Source organism: Spea bombifrons, chromosome 4 (assembly GCF_027358695.1).
Source record: "Spea bombifrons isolate aSpeBom1 chromosome 4, aSpeBom1.2.pri, whole genome shotgun sequence".
NCBI lineage: Eukaryota > Metazoa > Chordata > Amphibia > Anura > Pelobatidae > Spea > Spea bombifrons.
In genome coordinates, this window is record NC_071090.1 from 39,046,033 (window position 1) to 39,066,943 (window position 20,911).

The window sequence follows — 20,911 nt, forward strand, 5'->3', positions numbered from 1 at the left end:
TATGTATGTGTGTCTGATGTGTGTGTATTAAAATGTATATGTTGTAGTGCATAAAATAATAATTATTAAGGAATAATAATAATAAACCCAAGAAATAACAGCTGAATCTACATTAGTGAATAGACCATACATTTTTTTTTATGTTTTCAAGTTTATGATTTCAAAATGTAATAAAAAATAATTAATTTTTATTTAAATAAATTACATTTGTATGTCTTTCATTTATTTACAATTGTGTTAAAGGCGAAAAGAAACAATTTGCTAACTTGCACCATGGCCCATTAGCTCACTAGCTCCGCCGCTGCCCCCAATAAGAACACCTGACTTCCCTGTGCCTGCTTTCTCCCGTTTTTAGTCACCTGCTTTTTTAGATACAATGTATTTTCTTGGTTCATTCGGTTTGCGATCATTTCATCACATATCTGTTACTTCTCACATTATCTTCCCTCCTACCTACTGAAATGATGGTAACTATAAAAAGAATAACCCAGAAAAGAAAATAACAAACCTTTACGACAGAGACAAGTAATTCATTTCCATGAGGGTGTCAATGAACTAACAAAAACTCATGTTTTAGAAAACCCAATCCTTTACCAGAGTCCCTGGGAACCTCACAGATCAATAAACTCTACATTCCAATGGTACGCATCACCGAGGTGTGAAGTGTATCTTCAGTTGTCATTTTTTAACAAAATGTGGCCCAATTCTCAATGCAGGAAGGAAAAGAACATTTTAACTCAATCAAATTTGGGCATACAATGGATCTCCTCTTTCAAGAACACCCAAAGTTAAGTAGTTTTAAGCAGTCAAAACAAATAGCTAACGTGTGTGGGAGGCGACGCAGTCATTGTGCATACACCTGTTTAGACAATTTGGCCCACTTCAAGCACTAATGGACTTTGAAGCATAAGCTTTTGTGCCCACACATACTTTAACTCAATCATTCCTCTTCTACTTGCTCTTCTGTCCTGTCCTAATGCTGAGAATATCTCGCAATCACAGAGTGCAATGATTCCAAGTCTAAGCAACGAGATCCAAGCGAACATCTGCACGTAAAAGAAATTCAAAACAATTCAGAAATTAAATTCATTTTCAGAAGTTTTGAAAATTCAAAATAAATAACTAGAATTACAAAGATAAGTGAGGCCCTGTGCCCCCACCTGTCAGTTGAATACATCTCCTGCAGGCACAATATGTGGCGGGTAGGTGGGCAAATATGTATGGAGGGGGCACCATGTATATTTAAAGGAATCTCACAGCTATCATTTGCATTAAAGGCCATACTAATGTAAATATGAAAGAGCAATCCTAAACACCATTTCATTATTACCCTCCTCCAAAGCTGCTGTTCTGCAATGGCTACTTCATCAGCCTGTTGGCATATTTACAGAGAGGCATAGGGAGTATAGGTAGGGACTCATACCTATGTACCGCACATAGGAAACTTGGGCTTTTCCCAACACTCTCCTTTGGGGACATACATTGATGCGGCTGAGCATGTGCAGAAAAGTGCCTTAGAAGGGACTGTACTCCATAAAGAAGGAGACTTAGTGCATACATATCCATTTCATTTGCAAAAAAAAAAGAAAAGAAAGTCTTACTTCAGAGTACCAAGAAGAAGTACACGGAATTCATATAAATATATAGAAACATATAATTTGATGACAGATATGTCTGTCCATTTATCGTGATGTAAAGACTCAGACTTTATTCAGTCCTCGATCTAGTCTTAGATTCAGGATATCTGAATCCATTCATCTACCACTCTCTCAGCAAAGTAAAACTTCCATACATCACATCTAACAAAATAATGTTATATTCATTGTGAAGGTGATTAAAATGAAAAATGCTACCATATAGGATTTCCATTTACTGTTTTACTCATAGAGTACACACATCACATATTTTGTGAATGCCCATATTCTACTTATGATCCTCGATAAATTAAATAGTCATAATACAGACCTTTTCTATTCTCAATTAAAACGCTAGAAAGTTACATGATTTGTCTGTGAAATAAATCCAGTTGCATGTTATGTAAAATAACAGAATCCACATGGAATCATTCAACAAAAACACCACATTCGGAACAAGTTATAAATCTCGCGATGCCAGCCAAAACATGGCGTCCAGTGGATGTCGCCAGTGTATCGCGTTCATATTGTGTTTGGCAAGGGGAAACTGATTGGGTTGGTTCGCGGAAGTCACGTGTGTTTTACGTTGACTCTGGCAAGATGGCTGCTCCCAGATGCTAGCAACGTGTGTTTAGTGTACATTTGAAACTTGTTGTATTTGAATATATCGACACAGTCAGTACAACATATTACACATTTGTCGACTAGTTTATGTTTGATACAAAATTACTGTGAAATATGAAGACAAAATCCTCACATCACAAATCTGAGAACACGTTTAAGGTAATTAACCATTGCTATGCGATTAACCATTGATTGAATAATTATATCTGCTTTGGGGTTGCGTGGGATTGTAGATTTGCTGCTTCGATGTAAAATTGTATGACTGCAAATACGTGGAAGTTATACTTTCCTTCCCTTCCACGAGTTTGATCTCCGTTAATAAAAGCCTTACCTGAATCCAGACATAACATTCCTTGCATTGGTTTTTCGTCTTGGTCTCTTTCAATGGGATTTCTTAAGTAGAGCATTAAGCTTCACTATAAATGTGCAGTGAGATTGAATAAATATATAAATATTTAAGAAAGATTGTATGCCCTGTGGAGATATAGTGTTTCTATAGTATTTCTATAGTGCACCAATAAAAGTGCAATGGATATAAGTTGCTTCTCAGACAACATGCCATCGCATATAATGCTAGTGTCTAGAATGCATAGTAGTAGAGTAGTAGTAGCTGTGTTTACATGATGCGGATGGTTTTAAAAGACATTTGATACCATCGGTTTTACTGCAGTACCTGGGATGCTTGGGCAGCCTTGTCTACTGTTGGAGAGCCGCTTGCTGATTGCACCCGTAATAAACGTAGCCAAAAGTAGGCATTTATATTCTATTTAGGGGTAACTGGCTCAGGTTGGGCATGACTTGGTAACATGGTGACCTTTTGCTGCAGTGGAACTGGTGATTTAATAACCACTTGGCTAACTGATCATTGGTGGATACATATAACGGTGGAAGGACTAGCTACCGTATAGGTGGTCCTGCCTTGCTATGGTCATTCTGGTAGAGTTGTTGCCAGTACAAAGGGATAGGTAAAGCAGGTTTACATCTTTATGAAGAACGCAAACTAAGTTATCTAAATGGCCTTATCCTTGCTGGTAGTTTTACATTAATTGATCATATGCGGTATTGGTAAGTAAAGTTGTCAAATGTTGACCAATCAAAACCACACAAGTGTCTGCGCAGACACTTGTGTGGTTTTGATTGTGTTTAATTTGGAACATTTTTGGGGAGTTTGTTCCTGTGTCTTTGCAGCACCACTTCACCAGAAGGTGCAATACTTATATTTAATTTGAATATTGCGCTTCACTTTTTTGTATTTTGATTAAATGTTGACCAATATTAATGCTATATTCATTTATGTATATTAATGCTAGACGATGACACCAAAGAGACATGTTTGAGTTTTCTTTTATATATGAATTATATATATTGACCTATATTTGTCTTTGCAGTTTCTCACATTCTCAGAAAGATTGGCAAATGTTAACATTGATATAATCCATCGCATCGATAGGACAGAGAGTTATTCAGAGGTAAGAAATGAAGAGCTATCTAATCTGTGACATACGCCTTTTACTGATTTTATTGCTCTAACTACTAAGTGGTGTGGAAAAGGGGTGACCCAGGGCTACCATGATTAGGTGGTTATCTGCATTCATTCATGTTAAGAAGAGGCTACGGTGGTCTGCAAAGGCCTCCATGGTGTATATTGACTGGTTTTAAGGTTTCAGCCGGTCATTAAATGGTACAGAACACCGGTGGCCAATTGCCGTGCATCTTTGTTGCAACTTTGGACCTTTGCCAGCACGTAGTACTGCCATTTGCTTCTCCATCTGCAGTATTTTTGCTGGGATATGATGTCATACCCTGGTGGACTACATTTTAAAGACAAACAAAACAAACACGTTTTGTATAGAGGCTACACACCCACACTACACACCCATCTAGTGATCAAGAAGTTAATCTTTTGGCACCTTCAAAGCAAATAAATTATTTGTAACCACATACAATTTTTTTTAAGATACATTGCTTAGAAACATGCTCTGCCGTAAGATTTCCTTATTCCTCCTTAAATTGTTGGAGGTTTAGAAGTTTGTCTTAGCATCTAGTTTTCTTTTGTGTCACTTTTCTTCTAGCATCTCTTGAAGGATACAACCTGCAATTATGTTACATAGCGATGTTAAATAAAACAAATAATTCCGTCGGTTTGTGCTTTCCGAGATCTGTGGAATTACATTTAGTCATTCTCACCAATTTGATGAGGTTACAAATGGTAATAGAATAATGTTTATAGAAAACGGATTATGTGTGATTGTTATTCTGCTTTGTTCGTCAAGGAAGTTGAGACCTATTTCTATGAAGGACTACAGAAATGGAGAGACCTCAACCTCACGCAACATTTTGGTGTGTATAAATCTATAGCATATATTTTCTATTCTATAGCAACTGTAAGTAACTGAGGACATTTTTGAAATAGAGGGATGGGAAGGTAACTTCCTGGTTTACCTGCCAGCCCATAAAGTTACTTGTGTTAATTAATTGGTTTTATGGTTTCTTTGTGTGTTTTATAGTGTTGCCACTGATTCGTTTAACATGCTAAACATATACTCTCGCTTTCTTGATTTTCTGTGCTGTGTGTAGAAAAGCAATACTCGGGAAGTGTGGCTAATTGCTTCCCTGTAAGCACACTAATAAACGCACCAAGTGCATTCAGAGTGATTGTAAAGTTGGCTTTACTGAGGAATGACCATCCCTTCCTAGGATTAATGACGCAGTCAAGTAAAAATGTGTCATCTGTAACAATCCACAGGCAATAGAGTAAACTAGATTTTTCCATAGACTTGAAAGTTTTTTGTGTTGTCTTTATGTGGTTTAAACTCCTAGAGGATGAAAATGACAGATCTGCTAAGGTTTACTTGCTTAACATACAAGTTTGCAATACATTTTTAACCCAGAACAGCACGTTTAAATCTGTATTCTTCCAAATTTGACCTCAACATTTCACTTTCTCAATGAATGCTACATTCTGGTCTTATGATTAGAACATGGTATTCTTATTTTCGTATTGATTTACCAATCAGCTTTATCAGCATACAGTATTAATGTTACAAAATTTAGCAAGCCCAGACTGCGGCTTGTGTTTGCTTTCTTAATCTGTTGTTTGAAATCTGTAGGAAGAAAAGACCTGCCTTTTATAGTTGTATGTGGCTGAAAAGGGGAATAGCTGTTTATTTGTTTTTCAGTGGCATTCTCCAGGGAAGTGTCCAGCAAATGCCAATCATTCCACCAGCTGGTCTATCACCAAGATGCCGTTGTACAAAGTTTGAAGACCCATTTGCAAGTGAAGAACAGCCTTGCCTACCAACCATTGCTTGAGTATGTACACCACACTAGAGGACTGCACTGGGAGGCGGGTCCTGCGGGACCCGCCAAAAAACTTGCGGGCGCGGGCGGTCAGACACTGTACCTGCGGATCCCGGTAATCCCGCGCAGTCCCGCAAGGCTGCCTTCTTGCTGCTCCCTTACAGCGTCTCCTAGCTTGCTCCGCCCAGGAACAAAACGGAGTCACGTGATGTGACGTCACTTCCTGTGACTCCGCCTTGTTCCTGGGCGGAGCAATAGAAGAGATGCCGTAAGGAAACAACTCGAGGGCAGCCGCGCGGGACTGCGCGGGAAATCAGGTAAGGAGGCGGGCATGATTGGCCACAAATGTGGCGGGAGCGGGCGGGATTGGCCACAAATGTGGCGGGAGCGGAACACCCACATTGCGGGAGCGGGATTAAAAACCGTGGGAGCGGGCAAGAGCGGGATTAAAAAAGTAGTCCCGCGCAGGGCTCTACACCACACTTGCCAGTACTACATTACACTCTTATTAAACATGGTCTTATGTGCTAGTGCCATATGTCATTCTAAATAGGCATTTGTTTAGCTCTCAACTTAATCCATGGCCAATATTTTATATATATCTAATGAACGTTTTAAATAGTATTGGAATTCATATTTGAGTGTGTTCAGAAATAATCTAAAATTTACACATGGGAACTCTCAGATTTGGACCCGGAGTCTCAGGATTTTATCCCCACCAATCTCCGGATGAAGGGGTAGATTCTCAAGGTCACACTGTCTGGAGCTGACTCATTCATATTCTACCCTGCTGTGAGCGTTAGAAGATCCTCAGTTGATGCTTTTGCTTCTAGTATGTAATGATTGATACCCCTGCTTGAACACGGGTGACCCATTTAAATTTATATTTAAATAATGCCAAATCAAGGTTTCCATGAGGATAGAGCAGATTTAGTGCCAAGCAATATATAGAATGACACAAGGCCCTCCATTGCTCTAACTGCCTGTGATTTAAATCATTCTTTATGACGAAACAGCTAAAGCTCTCAAATATATCATTTCATAGTGAGTTCAAATTTATGTGATACTACCTGCCTAGGTGTATGCTTGATTGCAAATAAGATTCTAGGTGTCTTGTTAACTATGGGGGTCACATTCATTGTATCCATTTGGATATGACTGGTTGGAGAGACAATGCGCTACTCTGTAGAAAAACAACTATGTTCTTTCTCATCTCGTTACAGTCTTGTGGTCCAGCTGGCTAGAGATCTTCAGACAGATTTCTACCCCCATTTTCAAGATTTTTTCCTGGTGATTTCTCCACTTTTGGACACCAAGGACACGGAGCAGATAGAATGGGCTTTTACCTCTTTGTCATACCTCTACAAATACCTGTGGAGAATGATGGTGAAGGACATGCCGACTATATACAGGTAAGCCAAAATTTCAGCTTTTTCTGTGAGTTTTCAGGTTTTCTTGCTGCAGTTGGTCATTTATAATGCTTAGTAACATTGTTGAGTTTAAATATCCAAAGAATCTGCAATTCCTGGGTTATTGACCAAACATCTACATCTTATGCAGTCTGCCCAAAAGTAATAGTGTTGATTCATTTGTTTTTTTGTGAATCTGTTTCAATTATGGTAACCATGTACTAGGAAAATAACTGCCTTCAGGGATGGCCAGACAACAAGATCTCAGATTTTCCTCCTTCATTAAATAAAACAAAACCATGCTGGAGAACCTATGTAGACTGTGTATTTATATACCTTGTTATATCTCTTTTATTTCAGTTTGTACAGCACTCTACTGGCCCACAAAAAAGCCCACATCAGAAACTTTGCTGCAGAGAGTTTCGCCTTTCTGTTGAGGAAGGTAAGCTGCTGCTTCACAGATCTCAGCCTTTTTCACGTCTCAAACCCTTACTTTAGTGGTGCACGGAATGTGCTCTTTGCAAACTCTGAATAAAGGTGTTTGAACCATACGTCTGGGTAAAGGAAAAGGCTTTCTTTATTTGTGTTATACAATTATGGTGTAAGGGAAGTATAGACTCTTTCTTGGTTTTGCAGCACTTGACTGCATTGTAGTTTAATTAGAAATGTTTTCACAGTGTCTTTTAATGGGTAGTGATGTGAAGACATCTTCAGGTACACATCTCAAAGCACTTTTATATGCCTTAAAAAAGTACACTTTGATAGGCCGTTTTTTTCAAAGTCTTATTGAGTAGCAAAGGCCTGCACAAAACACTGTGTGTCTATTATGAATTTATCGGAACTTGAAATACTTTGGAACACAAATAATGGAGCAGTACTTTAAAAAAAGAAATAAACGTAGGACTCTTTAGGATGGTCTAACAAAAACTAGGGAAACTGGCATTTGTCTTTATGGAATGCAGGATTGAGGATACTTAGTAACATAGAACTAACTGTAGTCACTCTTCAGACCTTAACCCAATGTTAACATTTTTCTTTTTGATTTGTAGGTATCGGATCTAAATGGACTGTTTAATTTCATGTTTCTGGACCTTAAGGAACATCCCCAAAAGGTGGAAGGCCTGGGGCAACTTTTGTTTGAGATGTGCAAAGGAGTGAGGAACATGTTTCATTCATCTGCTTCTAAGGTAACTTAGTTGGGTCTAATTATTACAATAAAATACCACTTAGTCAATTTAGTCACACCTGTGCTGTTTTCCAGTCACAAACGGCAAATTACATGATAAAAAAAAAGGTTCATATGCTAGGGAGAGACATATTTTTAGATCTGTCTTCCATGAAGCCTTCTCCTTAAAAAATACCTATAAAGTCTCTAAATCTGGCAAATCATTTTTTGGCCGTTAAAGTGCCATCCACATCCAGTGCTGCTACTTAGCTGGCATTCCGTTTGCTGTGTTTGGTGATAGCTACAAGAGACTAGTATAAAATAATTTCTGTAATGTAATGGGGCTGCCAATATGAATGATTAATACTGTTCAAAAACAAATATATATCGGTACAAATAATGCTTTCTTATCATAGTGTCTGTCTGTTCTAAGCCATTCATGCAGCCTAGAACATGTAAGGGTATTAGACATTTAGTGTTCCAAAGTTGTTTGCCCAATAGTATTACGTTTGTTTGTGTTAATACGAAAGTAGTTGCTGTATAAATTGAATAACCCTGGAACAACTCACATTTTGAGCCTTAAGTCAGGTGTCTAAGTTAAAATTAAATGGTTAAAACATCATTATTAAAGCAGTGCTATCACTTTTCCCACATGTAAAATTTTGGTATGAAGTACATTACATGAACCCATGTAATTATGTCCACAGATTGAAAAGCATTGTAGCATTTTATATCTATTATAACCCCATCCTAATATATTACGTGTATTTATATAGCACCAGCAGATTCCGTAGCACTGTTACAATAGGAGATTTAACAACTGCTGTTTAAAAGGACATTGACACTCATTAAAACATAATCACTAATTGCTGATGGCTTCTTTAGGATGCCATCAGCTTCTGGCAATAGGTGGGTTTTTAGCAAGAATAAGTATAGTAAGTGGGGGTATAATGAGAAAAGGAATTCTAGGGAAGGGGAACAGCTCCTAAATACACAAGTGGGTAGCGGTAATAACAGTAGAAGACAGACCCGATTCTTTGGAGCAATGAAGAGGGAAATTTGGGGAGTATTTGAATATGACAGTGCAGATATAGGGGTTGAAGGGTCGTTAAATGCTCTGTAGGTCAGGAGATTGAATTTCATTTTGGAGGGTATAGGGAACCAAAAGAGTGATTGGCACAGTGGGACAGCAGTCGAAGAATGGTGGCAAACATGGTGGTGGCAAACAGTGTTTAGGATGGATTAGAGTGGTGAAAGGCGAGAGAAACCTTATGTGCATATGACTTGGAGTAGTCGTTTTTAACTTCATTTGTATGGGATTATATTGAATGTTCCCCCCCTGATTAAGTTATTTCTCCCTCCTTATTCGCAATGTCAAATATTGCAGCTTCCAATAAAATAATGCTTCTGAACCTGGACATTCTGAATGTCCTCAAAACATTTTTCTGTAAGGATGGCATAAAATTGCTGCGATATTTAGAAAAGCACAGTCTTCTGATCATGTGATAATGATGTGTTTGATCCCTTTATACCCTTCTTTCTATATCCTATGATCCCTGTCACTCATCAGGACACTGCATTTGTTCTAGTGACCTGTATAGTGATTAGCGGGTGGAATTGAGGATGCTTTAGAATAATTAGTGTTAGGTAGAAAAGTACTGTGCGTATGGGGTGACTTACAAATCAGAATAAACCAACATATCTTTTTTCTTCCATGGACATTACTGTAGGGAAAACTATGAAAAATGTATTTTATCTATTTTATTTATTTATTTTAAGTTTTATTCGGGCTTAATGATTGGTTTCATGTATTTAAATATAGCATGAAAAGATAGCCCAATGTGTCATATACTGGGTACATGACATTGCAAAGAGGCAATGATGGTTAAAGAAAAACATAGCAAGAATGGCGAAACTTTTTGGTCTCACAATTATTACACATTAATAAAAAGCACATGGAATTGTAGGAAGTTTTAATAATTGAATTTAGTTGTGATACATGTTTTAAACGTAATATTTGACTTCTGTCTGTACTGTAATACCTGAATCCGTACGTCCTGTAGGATTATAAAAAATAGATCCAAAGTTGTTTTATTTAGACACCATTCTTAAAAAATGAATACGTTAATTCCATTTCTTTTGTACTATTGCTGCTGTTATTCAGTTCCACCTGTGAATGCTTTCTAATTAAATGTTGTCTCTATGGCAGGCTCTTATAGTGATCCTAAGGAAGTTAGGTCCTATCACCGAAATGGAGGAAGTGCTGCCCTGGAGCTTGGTTGGAGAGGCATTCAATCATTTTGTGGAATCTGCGACATCATATATCCACAGAGAACATCTTGATCTACTTTTTAACAGTATTCAGGTAACCTTATATATAATCTATGGAGGATGAACCACTTCCCATTAATATAAGTGCTACTTGACATGAATCCCGAAGACATTTTGGAGTATGTATGTACATAATAGAGTGACTTTCCCAAGTGCTGCTGTTCACAGGAAAAGCTTGAATTAAGTCACCTATTTACTGATCATTATTTAATGTACTTAACCCAGCCATGATTGCTGCAATTCAGCGTGCCTCGCCAAACTGCTCTTGGCCAAATAGTGACGATACAGTCTGAGTTATTGTGTCAATGGGATTCTGTTCCCATTTTCAGATAATTTATGAGCCCCGCCTGTGTGAACGTTATAGTAAAATACCAATTGCAACATGCATTGATCTTGCTGATCCACCCAATCTTTGTACTTTTTTTGTTTGTAATTTTTAACTCCAACTACAAATTTTTGTAAAGTTTCAGTCCAGTCCACCAAAATGTAAAAGGAATATTGTAGTGACAGTCATACCTATACATCTATAGGACCTTACACTTTGTCAACTAGTGTACTCAATTTTAAATCTTTATCCAATAAGGAGTCTCTTGTAGAGCTTTCACGAAAGATGGTTCCAAGTGTCGGTACCGAATGTTCTGAGCAAATAGAAAGATTACTGGAGGCATATTGCATTCTTGTGGCGCATGGACATGGCTCCAAAATTCCACAACCCGAACATGTTTCTAAGGTACGTTTAGGTCATCAGCAACAGTATTTTTGACTCCTCACTTGTGAAGTCTTCAATGATCTTATGGCTCTCCCTTCTTTCTCCTTTTCCCAAGACTTTGACAGAAATGATGCAGGTTCCCAATATATCATTGTCTTGTTGCCACAGTCTTTTGGAGCTCATTTCTACATTGCTTCTTAGTGAGAATGTCACTCTTCCAGCATCAGAGATCACAGAAACCGTGAACAAGGTAGGTGTGCAGACTGTGTATGACGATTTTAAACACCAGAATTCAGGTGTTTTTTTGTGAACCTTCGTATTGTCATGCCGGCAGCAGCTGCCCAAAGCAAAATATTGGCTGCTGTACCGTCACAAATAAATATATTAAATTGGTAGGTTTACTGCATTTAGAGAAATGTCACTGCCAAATAAAATATACACCTAAAAAAAAGTATGGTCTGCTGGTATTAAATGTTTGGTTGGCTTCTTTTTATTTATGTCGCAGGTATTCGAAAGTGGTTTTTCAAGGAGTTTGGTTTTGGAGTTCTCAGAAAAAATGTTCAGTATGAAACACTTTGAGCAGGTGAGCACCTATGTTACATTATGGTCACAACATTTTGAAACTACATCATTAAGTAAAACTTTGTGATACTTTATACCTGGAGTGTTAAGGCTGTAGTAGTTGGACACATTTTTTGCATTGTATCTAATTGCTTTTATGATTAACGCATTTATTATCTGATTGTCTTTTTAGCATTTTCTTCCGAGTTTCCTGCAGTACCTCCTGCCGTTCTTTACTGATGGAGATGCAGCAACCAAGACTGAGGCCTTACTAATCCTGACAAAGCTTATTTTAGAAAAAGCCGAACCCCCTGCTGTCGCTTCAATGGCATTTGAAAAATATCCTCTTGTTTTTGTGGATAAAACAAAGATGTAAGAGCAGTTAATGTTAACCGTTTTGCTTTACTCAGGGGTTCTCGTGCAATATTTATTTGTATGAATAAATTCATTCTATTTGCTAGTTTGACAACTGACTACAAGACTTTTGCACTCTCCTAATCAAGCAGGTTTGACTTAAAACAAAGGGCTGTGCTAATTTTTGCTGTTTTAGGCTAAAACAATATTAGTCTGAATTAGACTCGCACATATATAACGATAATAATAACTTATGCAATGCTTTATTATTGTAATTCAAACCTGCTGGATATATTTCCTGTACTATTATGTTATCTGAAATGTTCCTTGTTCCTGAGAGACAAAGAAAAGAGGTAGCCTTTGTTGAGTAACCTTGTGTAATTTGGATTACTGCCATGCCTTTTATTAACATTGGCTTAACAAATCTGAAAACGTATCGGTTAATGTGGCATACTTTCTAATGTATGGTATACTTGACATTTAATTGTGCACGTTAACAGTGTTATCTAGTTTTTATCTATCACGGCCCTCATTTTTAATTGCGTTATTATAGACAAAACATACTTATGTCTATAACATGTTAATATTAATAAGATTTTTTTTTTTTTGCATTTAGAGTCAGATCAAGAAATGTTGAAGAGGGAAGTTTACCAGTGCTTGATTATGTGTTATCATTGATTCAATTGGCTGCAATCCAGGATAGCAAACACCTCTCAAACTGCTGGGCTGCTTTAGTAGTTCTTCCTCACCTAAGGTAAATAGTCTCTGGATGACAAGTTCAGTGGAAAAATAATGGAAAAACAAGTATAAATATTGTTCGTATTTTTTTAGGCCACTGCAAAAGGACAAAATTGTGCAGCTTTTGGCAAACTTCATAGAAATATTGCTGAATTACATTGGCCAAGGAAAACTACTTAAAGGTATGTTCCTGTACATAAGAAACGTGGTTTCATTCCTATCTGGGAATGTTGGCACTTTAGAAAGGCAACGTTGCCCGCTTTTTGATGATGTAACATGAGAATGGTCCTAGGGTCTGATGAATGGCATTTTAATTGTGAACGAGTTAATCTTGATAGGAAGATGCCTTGAGACCTGAATTTCCATTATGATTTCTGCACTATCCAAGGATATGTACCTGACATTCTATTGCCAGGGATGTCTTTGCAGACCAAATATTATAATTTGAAGCCACTAATAGAAAAATGGATGATATGACCTGTTAACAGAAAGATGGAGCATGTTGATGGCTGCACCTGAACATTTTTGTGTCATTGGAATTCTCAAAGTTGTAACTGGATATTTAAAATTCTGTTTTAATTCATATTATGATAATTATGTGAGTCACATCTGCAACTATTATCTATCTACAGTTTTAAGTCCTATAAAAATAAGAAATTTGCTGTGGAATCAATGTTTCCAACCTGTCATGGTTTAAATAGCAATTATTCTAGAATTGTGGATATTAGCAGTAGCTTCAAGATATTTACCATAAGAGCACTGAGATATATTGTAAAATAACATGTCTGGCCAGTTTTAAGTAAGTGTGAAAGACACTATTTTCTGTTGAATAACAGGGTGCTATTCTTTATCCCATAGGAATCTTTTTTGTAGCTTGCCAAGCTATAAGCACCTTACTCAGTCTGGATGATTCGGCCAATATCTTGAACATTGTCCCAATGGAGAGTATAACGAACCTTTTGCTGTAAGTCAATGTCACAGAAGAACTGAAAAGGGCACTGCATGCGGCAGGATGGTCATATTTCTCTATAATTTATTTCTCCATATCACAATGCTACAGATCAGATGTAGAGTGCAGGGCAGTGGAGAGTAATTTTTTTAGCCATGTGATAGACGTAATAGCACTGATGTTATGTTACAACACATCAGTTTTCCAGTATTTTGTCTTTAAGGTGACTTTTCTAAATTACTCGTGTCTTTATTATGCTGGCTAATATAGGCACTTTTGAAGCTGCACTGCAATTAGGCAAACATGGTAAACATTGCATACTGACTTACTTCTTCTCTTTTAGCACTTTTCCCTCTGACCCATCAGTCCTGCTCTTGGCTGATCTCTACCTCACTAGGTTAGCCTTCTGTGGTTGCAAAGACCAACTTTCCCACCCCAGATTGTTGGACATATTTTCAACGCTTCAGTATAATATATCATCCAACGTCGCAAAGGTAACCAAAGTACTTGGGTACTTAACTAATGCCTGATTATTTTTCCTGCTCAAAACAGTCCAGCAGCAAAAACTCTACTTTAGTGTTACTGTATTGGGATTATCAGAATGCAAAATATCTATATTACATGCAAGAGAAGCCTCTGTATTTTTGGGTATTTTGCTATAACTTAAGATTGGGGCTCTATGAATTGTTAAGTAATGTTTGAAAATGACCAATACACAACAACCTCTTTAACGCATGTAAGACTATCCATGTTTGTATTTTTACAACACCAACATATTCTGTAGCACTATACAATAATCTTTGACATGATTGTCAATGTAGATATGTTGGATGCCCGGTTATATGTGTGTATATATGTATATGTTTCGAAGAACTGAGCTAAATTTCACACACATTTCATCTTTTTAACCTTTTAATAGGTGCGCCTTTTGACCATCAGGATTTTAAACCAGTTTGAAATCGAATCTGCAGTCGGTCAGGAGGTACCTATATGTTTGGCCACTGATGTTATCTAAGAAGGATAAATAATACACAGTGATTTGACCTTGTTTCTCTGTCATCTGTAGGAACCCAGAATTGGCGAAAACCAGTCACTGTTTTCTATACTACTGCAAGCTGAACTAGTCACTGCCTCTGTCCATGAATACAGAGAGAAGCTCCTTCATCTTAGGAAACTGAGACATGACCTTATACAACCTTTATCAAAAGGCAGTTTCCAGGAGGTTAGTATGATATTATGTGATTTGATTTAGATATGTTTTTACATTATTAGAATCAACAATCACAGAAGTCAGAATTAAAACGTATTCTTGCTAAAATAATTGTAATTTTTTTTAGGTCCCTCTTCGATATTTATTGGCGATGCTGTATGTCAACTTTAGCCCTCTCTGGGATCCAGTGATTGAACTTATTGTGTAAGTATTTAGAACAGTTTAGTGAAATTTCCAAAAGAACGGTTTCTATTTTCAATAGAATTATTGAACTTGTAGCTAAAAATGTTTCTGTAGTTTCCAATTTAGAAGGAAGTAGCCTTATCCCAAATAACCTGCATATTAAGAGTTGTGTTTTCTATTTTAATATTTTGTAATTTGGGAATTGCCCTGGTTCACAGAAATTAGAGAAAAACTATGTATTTTATATTCTTTTATTTATAGTTCTCATGCAAATGAAATGGAGAATAAGTCCTTCTGGAAGATATTCTATGAACATTTGGAAAAGTCTGCTGCCCATGCTGGTAAGGGAGCTAATACCCTAGCTGTGAACATCTAGTTTTCTCATATTCTGTATGTAAATGTTTTAATTTAAATATGGTAACACATTTTGTTTTTTTGAGTTAGGAGGCACTCTGTAAAAGTAAGACCAAGGCAGTACTTGGGATAGATGACTTTACCTGCAGCAGCCACGGTTGCTGAAAAAAATGATCTGCCCCATTCATGCAGCTGCTTGGGCTTTGCTGCTTTACAGGATAGTGCCGGACGCCAGCTCGGTTCTGGTTGAATAGTGAGGAACAGCTAAGGACATGACAAGGCTGCAAAGAGTTGAGGTCATTGGTCATAGGACAGAACAGGAAGAGGTCACACATGGTCAATAGTATGAAATTGTGACATGTTCTACCAAAGATCACTACCAGTCCGTTGCTACAGAGACTTAAAAATTTTGGGTTGGATGTAAAATAGTAAATGCTCTATTTCTTATCTTCCTTTAAGTGAAAAATTAAGTTTACTGTTGGTAAATTATAGATTCATCAAGGACCCATTGTTTTTTATGATGAATGACTTTGAATTGAAGAGTACCTGTTATTTGTTTTCCCCTTAGAAAAAGAGTTACATGATGACCTGAAGGAGGAAGTATCAGACAGCCAGAGTGAAGAACCAGACTGTCCTCCTAAAGACAAAATTGAGGTCCTATATGAGGACACGATGAAGTGCAAAACAAAAACTAAGGACAGAACAGATTACACCAATTTCCGGTTTCTTCTCTGGAAGGCGATGTCCCTCTTCCCAGACAGGGTGGAGCCAAGATCAAGAGAACTCTCCCCCTTACTTCTCAGATTTATAAGGTAGGCCTTAAATCCTTGCTCTGAAAAGCTTGCAGTCTAATGGATAGAAACATCATTACTGGGCTTGCCAAACTTAGGAGAACTTATAGCTGCATGTTGCAGTCATTTGTGAAAATGTTTTCCTCTATACAAAAACTCTTCTTTTTTTCCACAGAGCTAACATGATGATGCATTATTATTACTACAGACTTATGTATTAAACACATTGTGTGGACGTCTGCGGTACCTGTAGTTTATTGCTCATTTCTTTCTGTGAATGCTTGCATACATGCCTTGCTCCTACATTACAGTTGCATATTTGCAGTACAGAATATTAGTCTAATGCAGATTTTTTTTTAATTATTATTATTAGCATACTGGTAAATAGTAGAAATATCTGTATCATTTGTTTTGATTTAACTTTAAGCTGCTGTTTTTTTTTTTTTTCAGCAATGAATACTATCCCGCAGATTTGTTGGTAGCCCCATCACAGGACCTGACACCGAAAAATCCAGATAAAACAAAGCCCACGCCTGAAGACAAAGGAAACGTGGATGAGGATGAAGCCATGGAAGAGGAGAATGACAACAATTTGGATGACACAAAGACCACTGAAAAGAAAAAAAACAGAAGGGCTGCCTCAAAGTAAGTGTGTATCAGAATGTAATATTTGGTCAATTAGCATTTCTTTGCAGAAGGACAGGCCTGTACGTTTGAACAAATAAACATGAGACTAGGTAATAGTAATATTTTACAATATTATTGCATGTTTTAAAAACTGTATATAATTGTATTGCCTTCTCTGCATTGTAATGTAATATACAATGAAAACTTGAGTTGCTGCATGTTATACAGACTTCCACAGAACTTCCAATGGCCTCATTGTGCTTATATCACAAGAGGTTTTCTGCAAAGATTCCTCTACTTCCATAACAACTAGTTAAGCACATGTCAAAGATTGACCAAACAGGTAGTAAGTGATTCCCCTTTAGCACTTTCCCCTTGGCCATGCACTTTATTATGTTAAAGTATTTGCTGGAAATAGGCAACCTTCTTAGTTAAACTGAATTCAAAGGCAGTTTACACCATTAACACTTGGTGCTGCTGAGATGGCTCTCTAGTCTCAAGAGGGATTGCTCCCCTTTAATGTAGAATGATATATATATATATATGTGCAACTGATTTTGAAAGAATTAAAAACTAAGACCGTATGTTTTGCTAGCCCTCTCAAAAACATGACATTTATTTTCTTGTCAGGCAACTCATTGCGCATTTGAAAGTTTTTTCCAAGTTTTCCAACCCACGTGCCCTCTACCTAGAACCCAAGCTACATGAACTGTATACACAGGTAAGCAGTGCTTTGTTTCCATGATATTTCAAAATGGGCATAGAGAGTTGTTGGTTGAATTAATGGTCGAATTCTCCTCAGAAAGATTTCTTTATTCAGATTATGCGCATAATCGAGACAAGTCACACAACCCACTTAAATCAAAGTGTTGTCTGAATATATGTTAATAGTGTATGGTTTATATAGCATCTTATCTATTCCTAGTAATATATTCTGATTGGTCTATTTAAAGCAGCTAACGCCATTTTGCACAACATCAAGAAAAGCATATACTTGAACTTTTGCACATTTTAGAGAGAAGCATATTCTAGATGTTTTGGCACAATTTCACGGACAGCATAATATATATATCATAGACGAGACATTTCCTGTTCTTATGTTCCTATCAGCAATAATATTTCTGATAACATAAGCATAAGCATTTTTCTAACAAGAGTATTTACAAGGCACTTTATAGACCACTTCTGCTTAGATATCGCTTATGTGCCTTTGTGATTAAACACTTAAGGCTTTCAGTAGCTAAACAGAAAAATGTGAAGAGGAAGACAATATTCGCCTTTTTACTACTAGAGATCAACTTTTTGGCAATGGGACGCCCTTCAAAACCTGACCCTGGTGTGAAGACTTTAACAAAATGTCCCAGGCAAAATTAAAATTTCATTTTTTCTCTCTCCATATATATATATAAATATGTGTATATATATGTATGTGTATGTATATGGTTTATCATCCTTGAAGTTTTTTAACCCAAGAATGAGAGCCATGAAAACCCTGAAGGTTAATGACTTTAGAGTCAATTTCACTGCACTTGTTTTAACCTTAATGATTTTTTGGAATGGTTAACATTAGCCTCCCCTTACAAGCATTACCACTTTCTGTTTAATTGTAACCGTTTCCTACTAACTAGTTGCTAGTTTTAAGTCTGTCCCTTTATAGCAATGCTTTCACCTATGATTAAATGTTTTTTTTCCCTCTCTAGTTACTTTGCCATCAAGATCAGAATGTGCAAAAAGTTGCATTGGATTGTGTGCTTAGCTACAAACATCCCCACATCCTTCCATACAGGTAAAATGTCATGTTGTTCAACTTGCCCATCGATGTGGGGTACAATGAAACAGAATAGAATTAGCGCTAGTACCACTATTAGCGTATAAGGACTGTTACCGGTTCTGCATATTATACATATTTAGGTACCATTAGTCTAATATACCCTTCAGTGCAGGCACAAACTTTGTTTCCAAAGTAAAGATATTTTCTACAAGGTAGTTTAATTTTTTTTTTTTTTTTACGTAAAATGTAAACCAGGTTTATACTGGAGTAAGGAAGGTTTCAGCCTATATATATAGTATATAATATGATATATACACACAAAGTACTGGCAGTGATGATGAGCTATCGCGCGGGGTACGTGTGTAAAATGATCTTAGATCCCTCTTTTAAGCTTCGGGCCCAAATAAACTAAATCCCCGTTTTGTCTACATGCTGCTATTGCTATTTAGTATGGTGCAGATAAAATATGAGAACCTTAACACTGTTCCTTTGTCATGCTACAGGTTTTAGGATAGTACTGTTTGCAATGTTACCTTTTGTAATTTGAAGTTTTTTTTTCTTCTGTGTTGTGCTTCAGAGAGAACCTACAAAAGCTCCTGGAAGATAAAAATTTTAAAGAAGGAATAGTCCATTTTAGCATTTCTGAAGAAAATTCAATCGTGAAAACGTCCCACAGGCCTGATCTGATGCCTGTTCTAATGAGGTTTGTTATAGTTACCATCCCATCTAGAAATTTCCGTTTCAGCTTTACAACTGACAAATGTGAGCAGAGTAAATGAGTACGCTAGAGAGACAAATACGATGATCTTGTAATATAATAAGCTTGCTTTCCATCAATTGAAGGGCCAAAAAACAACTGCTTTTTATTTCAGTATGAAAAGTATATGTTGGAAAGTAGGGCTAACATCTACCAACATTTTCTATATTTTTTTTATTGAAAGAATTTTGTATGGCCGCATGAGAAGCAAAACAGGCACCAAAACACAGGGAAAGGCAGCATCGGGAACTCGCATGTCTATTGTTTTACGATTCCTGGCTGGATCCCAACCTGAGGAGATTCAAATGTTTCTGGATCTTCTGTATGAGCCGGTCAAGCATCTGAAAGATGGTAGGAAACATTTTTCAAAGTAGGGATTTCAGATAAAAATATTGTTTCTTCACATAATTGTTAAATGAATAATTGTTTAGATAAAAAAAAAATTATATTAAGATTTAAAAAAAAAAAAAAAAACTTAAAAGATGCTTACAATACTTGGTGGTCTAACACCATTTTTTTTTTTTTTTTAAAGCATCAAATGTTTTCAAAAATATTTTGCTGTTTTCTATTTTGCTGTTTTCCATAATTTTGATGTTTTCAGACAGCTTTTATTAGCCATTTCTATGTATTTTAGCTGTTTACATAGCCCATTCTATTAGACACCTAGTCACCTTGGCATTTAAATAGCTGCTTTGTATATGTATATGTGCTATTGTATATATCTTCTGGAGAACATACATCTATAATTGTTACATCAGAAATCATTTTAAGGATACTTTTTATTTATGCGGCGCTATCATTTCTATTGTGGTGTTATTTTGTTCTTTATTTGTCCCATTGTGCAATCAATTCTATATTTTTTGTAGGAAAATGCCTTGCTGCTGTGATACAATGTATAGAAAGCCTGGACCTGTCCAGAGTTCTTCCGCTTGGACGTCAGCACAGTTTATTTAATAGTTTGGAGGTTGTTTTAAAAAACCTGGGTCACCTAATTAATCCCTACTTACCAGAAATTCTTCAGATATTATTGTGCATGACTGCAACAGTATCGTATGCTCTTCAACAGCGTGAAAAGGTACATTGATGCTTGTCTCTTAGCTGTAAGATTTTGTTGGTCTTGTCATTTGCCAAGAGTCTGCTAACCAACAAAGAGGATCATATTTTTTATGCTGCATATATAATGTGGGCAAAAACATAATCTCTGTCCTGTTTTAGTATTAACAAATGTGTTTGCTAGAACTACCGGGGCGGACTTTAGGTATTCAGCACGGAATCTAGACACAAATGCTTCCAGCTCCCAATAATTTCCTTTTTAGTAAGAAAAACCTGCTCACAAATGCAGCAACACATGATAGACAACAACTCTGACATTTCTTCTTTGCTTGTGTGATGGACGTGGTTGTAATGCAAAATATTAATAAGCAGCTGCCTATTTGATTTTTTT

At 36.7% G+C, this 20,911-nt stretch overlaps 1 protein-coding gene across 1 annotated transcript in view; it reads left to right on the top strand.

Moving 5' to 3' along the window:
- The first annotated feature begins 2,226 nt into the window (after positions 1-2,226).
- The window catches only part of UTP20 (UTP20 small subunit processome component), a 47,849-nt gene continuing 29,164 nt past the window's right edge, over positions 2,227-20,911 (top strand). Inside the window, exons 1-27 of the mRNA XM_053465037.1 lie at positions 2,227-2,417; positions 3,647-3,727; positions 4,532-4,598; positions 5,438-5,570; positions 6,782-6,970; positions 7,328-7,409; positions 8,017-8,154; positions 10,342-10,497; positions 11,047-11,193; positions 11,288-11,422; positions 11,678-11,755; positions 11,927-12,105; positions 12,704-12,841; positions 12,919-13,007; positions 13,684-13,789; positions 14,118-14,268; positions 14,694-14,756; positions 14,841-14,996; positions 15,112-15,188; positions 15,429-15,508; positions 16,090-16,333; positions 16,763-16,957; positions 17,570-17,660; positions 18,640-18,725; positions 19,288-19,413; positions 19,652-19,818; positions 20,334-20,542. Of these exons, the coding sequence (XP_053321012.1) occupies positions 2,373-2,417; positions 3,647-3,727; positions 4,532-4,598; positions 5,438-5,570; positions 6,782-6,970; positions 7,328-7,409; positions 8,017-8,154; positions 10,342-10,497; positions 11,047-11,193; positions 11,288-11,422; positions 11,678-11,755; positions 11,927-12,105; positions 12,704-12,841; positions 12,919-13,007; positions 13,684-13,789; positions 14,118-14,268; positions 14,694-14,756; positions 14,841-14,996; positions 15,112-15,188; positions 15,429-15,508; positions 16,090-16,333; positions 16,763-16,957; positions 17,570-17,660; positions 18,640-18,725; positions 19,288-19,413; positions 19,652-19,818; positions 20,334-20,542 (3,408 nt within the window). The 5' untranslated portion in view covers positions 2,227-2,372. The remainder of the gene's footprint in view (positions 2,418-3,646; positions 3,728-4,531; positions 4,599-5,437; positions 5,571-6,781; positions 6,971-7,327; positions 7,410-8,016; positions 8,155-10,341; positions 10,498-11,046; positions 11,194-11,287; positions 11,423-11,677; positions 11,756-11,926; positions 12,106-12,703; positions 12,842-12,918; positions 13,008-13,683; positions 13,790-14,117; positions 14,269-14,693; positions 14,757-14,840; positions 14,997-15,111; positions 15,189-15,428; positions 15,509-16,089; positions 16,334-16,762; positions 16,958-17,569; positions 17,661-18,639; positions 18,726-19,287; positions 19,414-19,651; positions 19,819-20,333; positions 20,543-20,911) is intronic.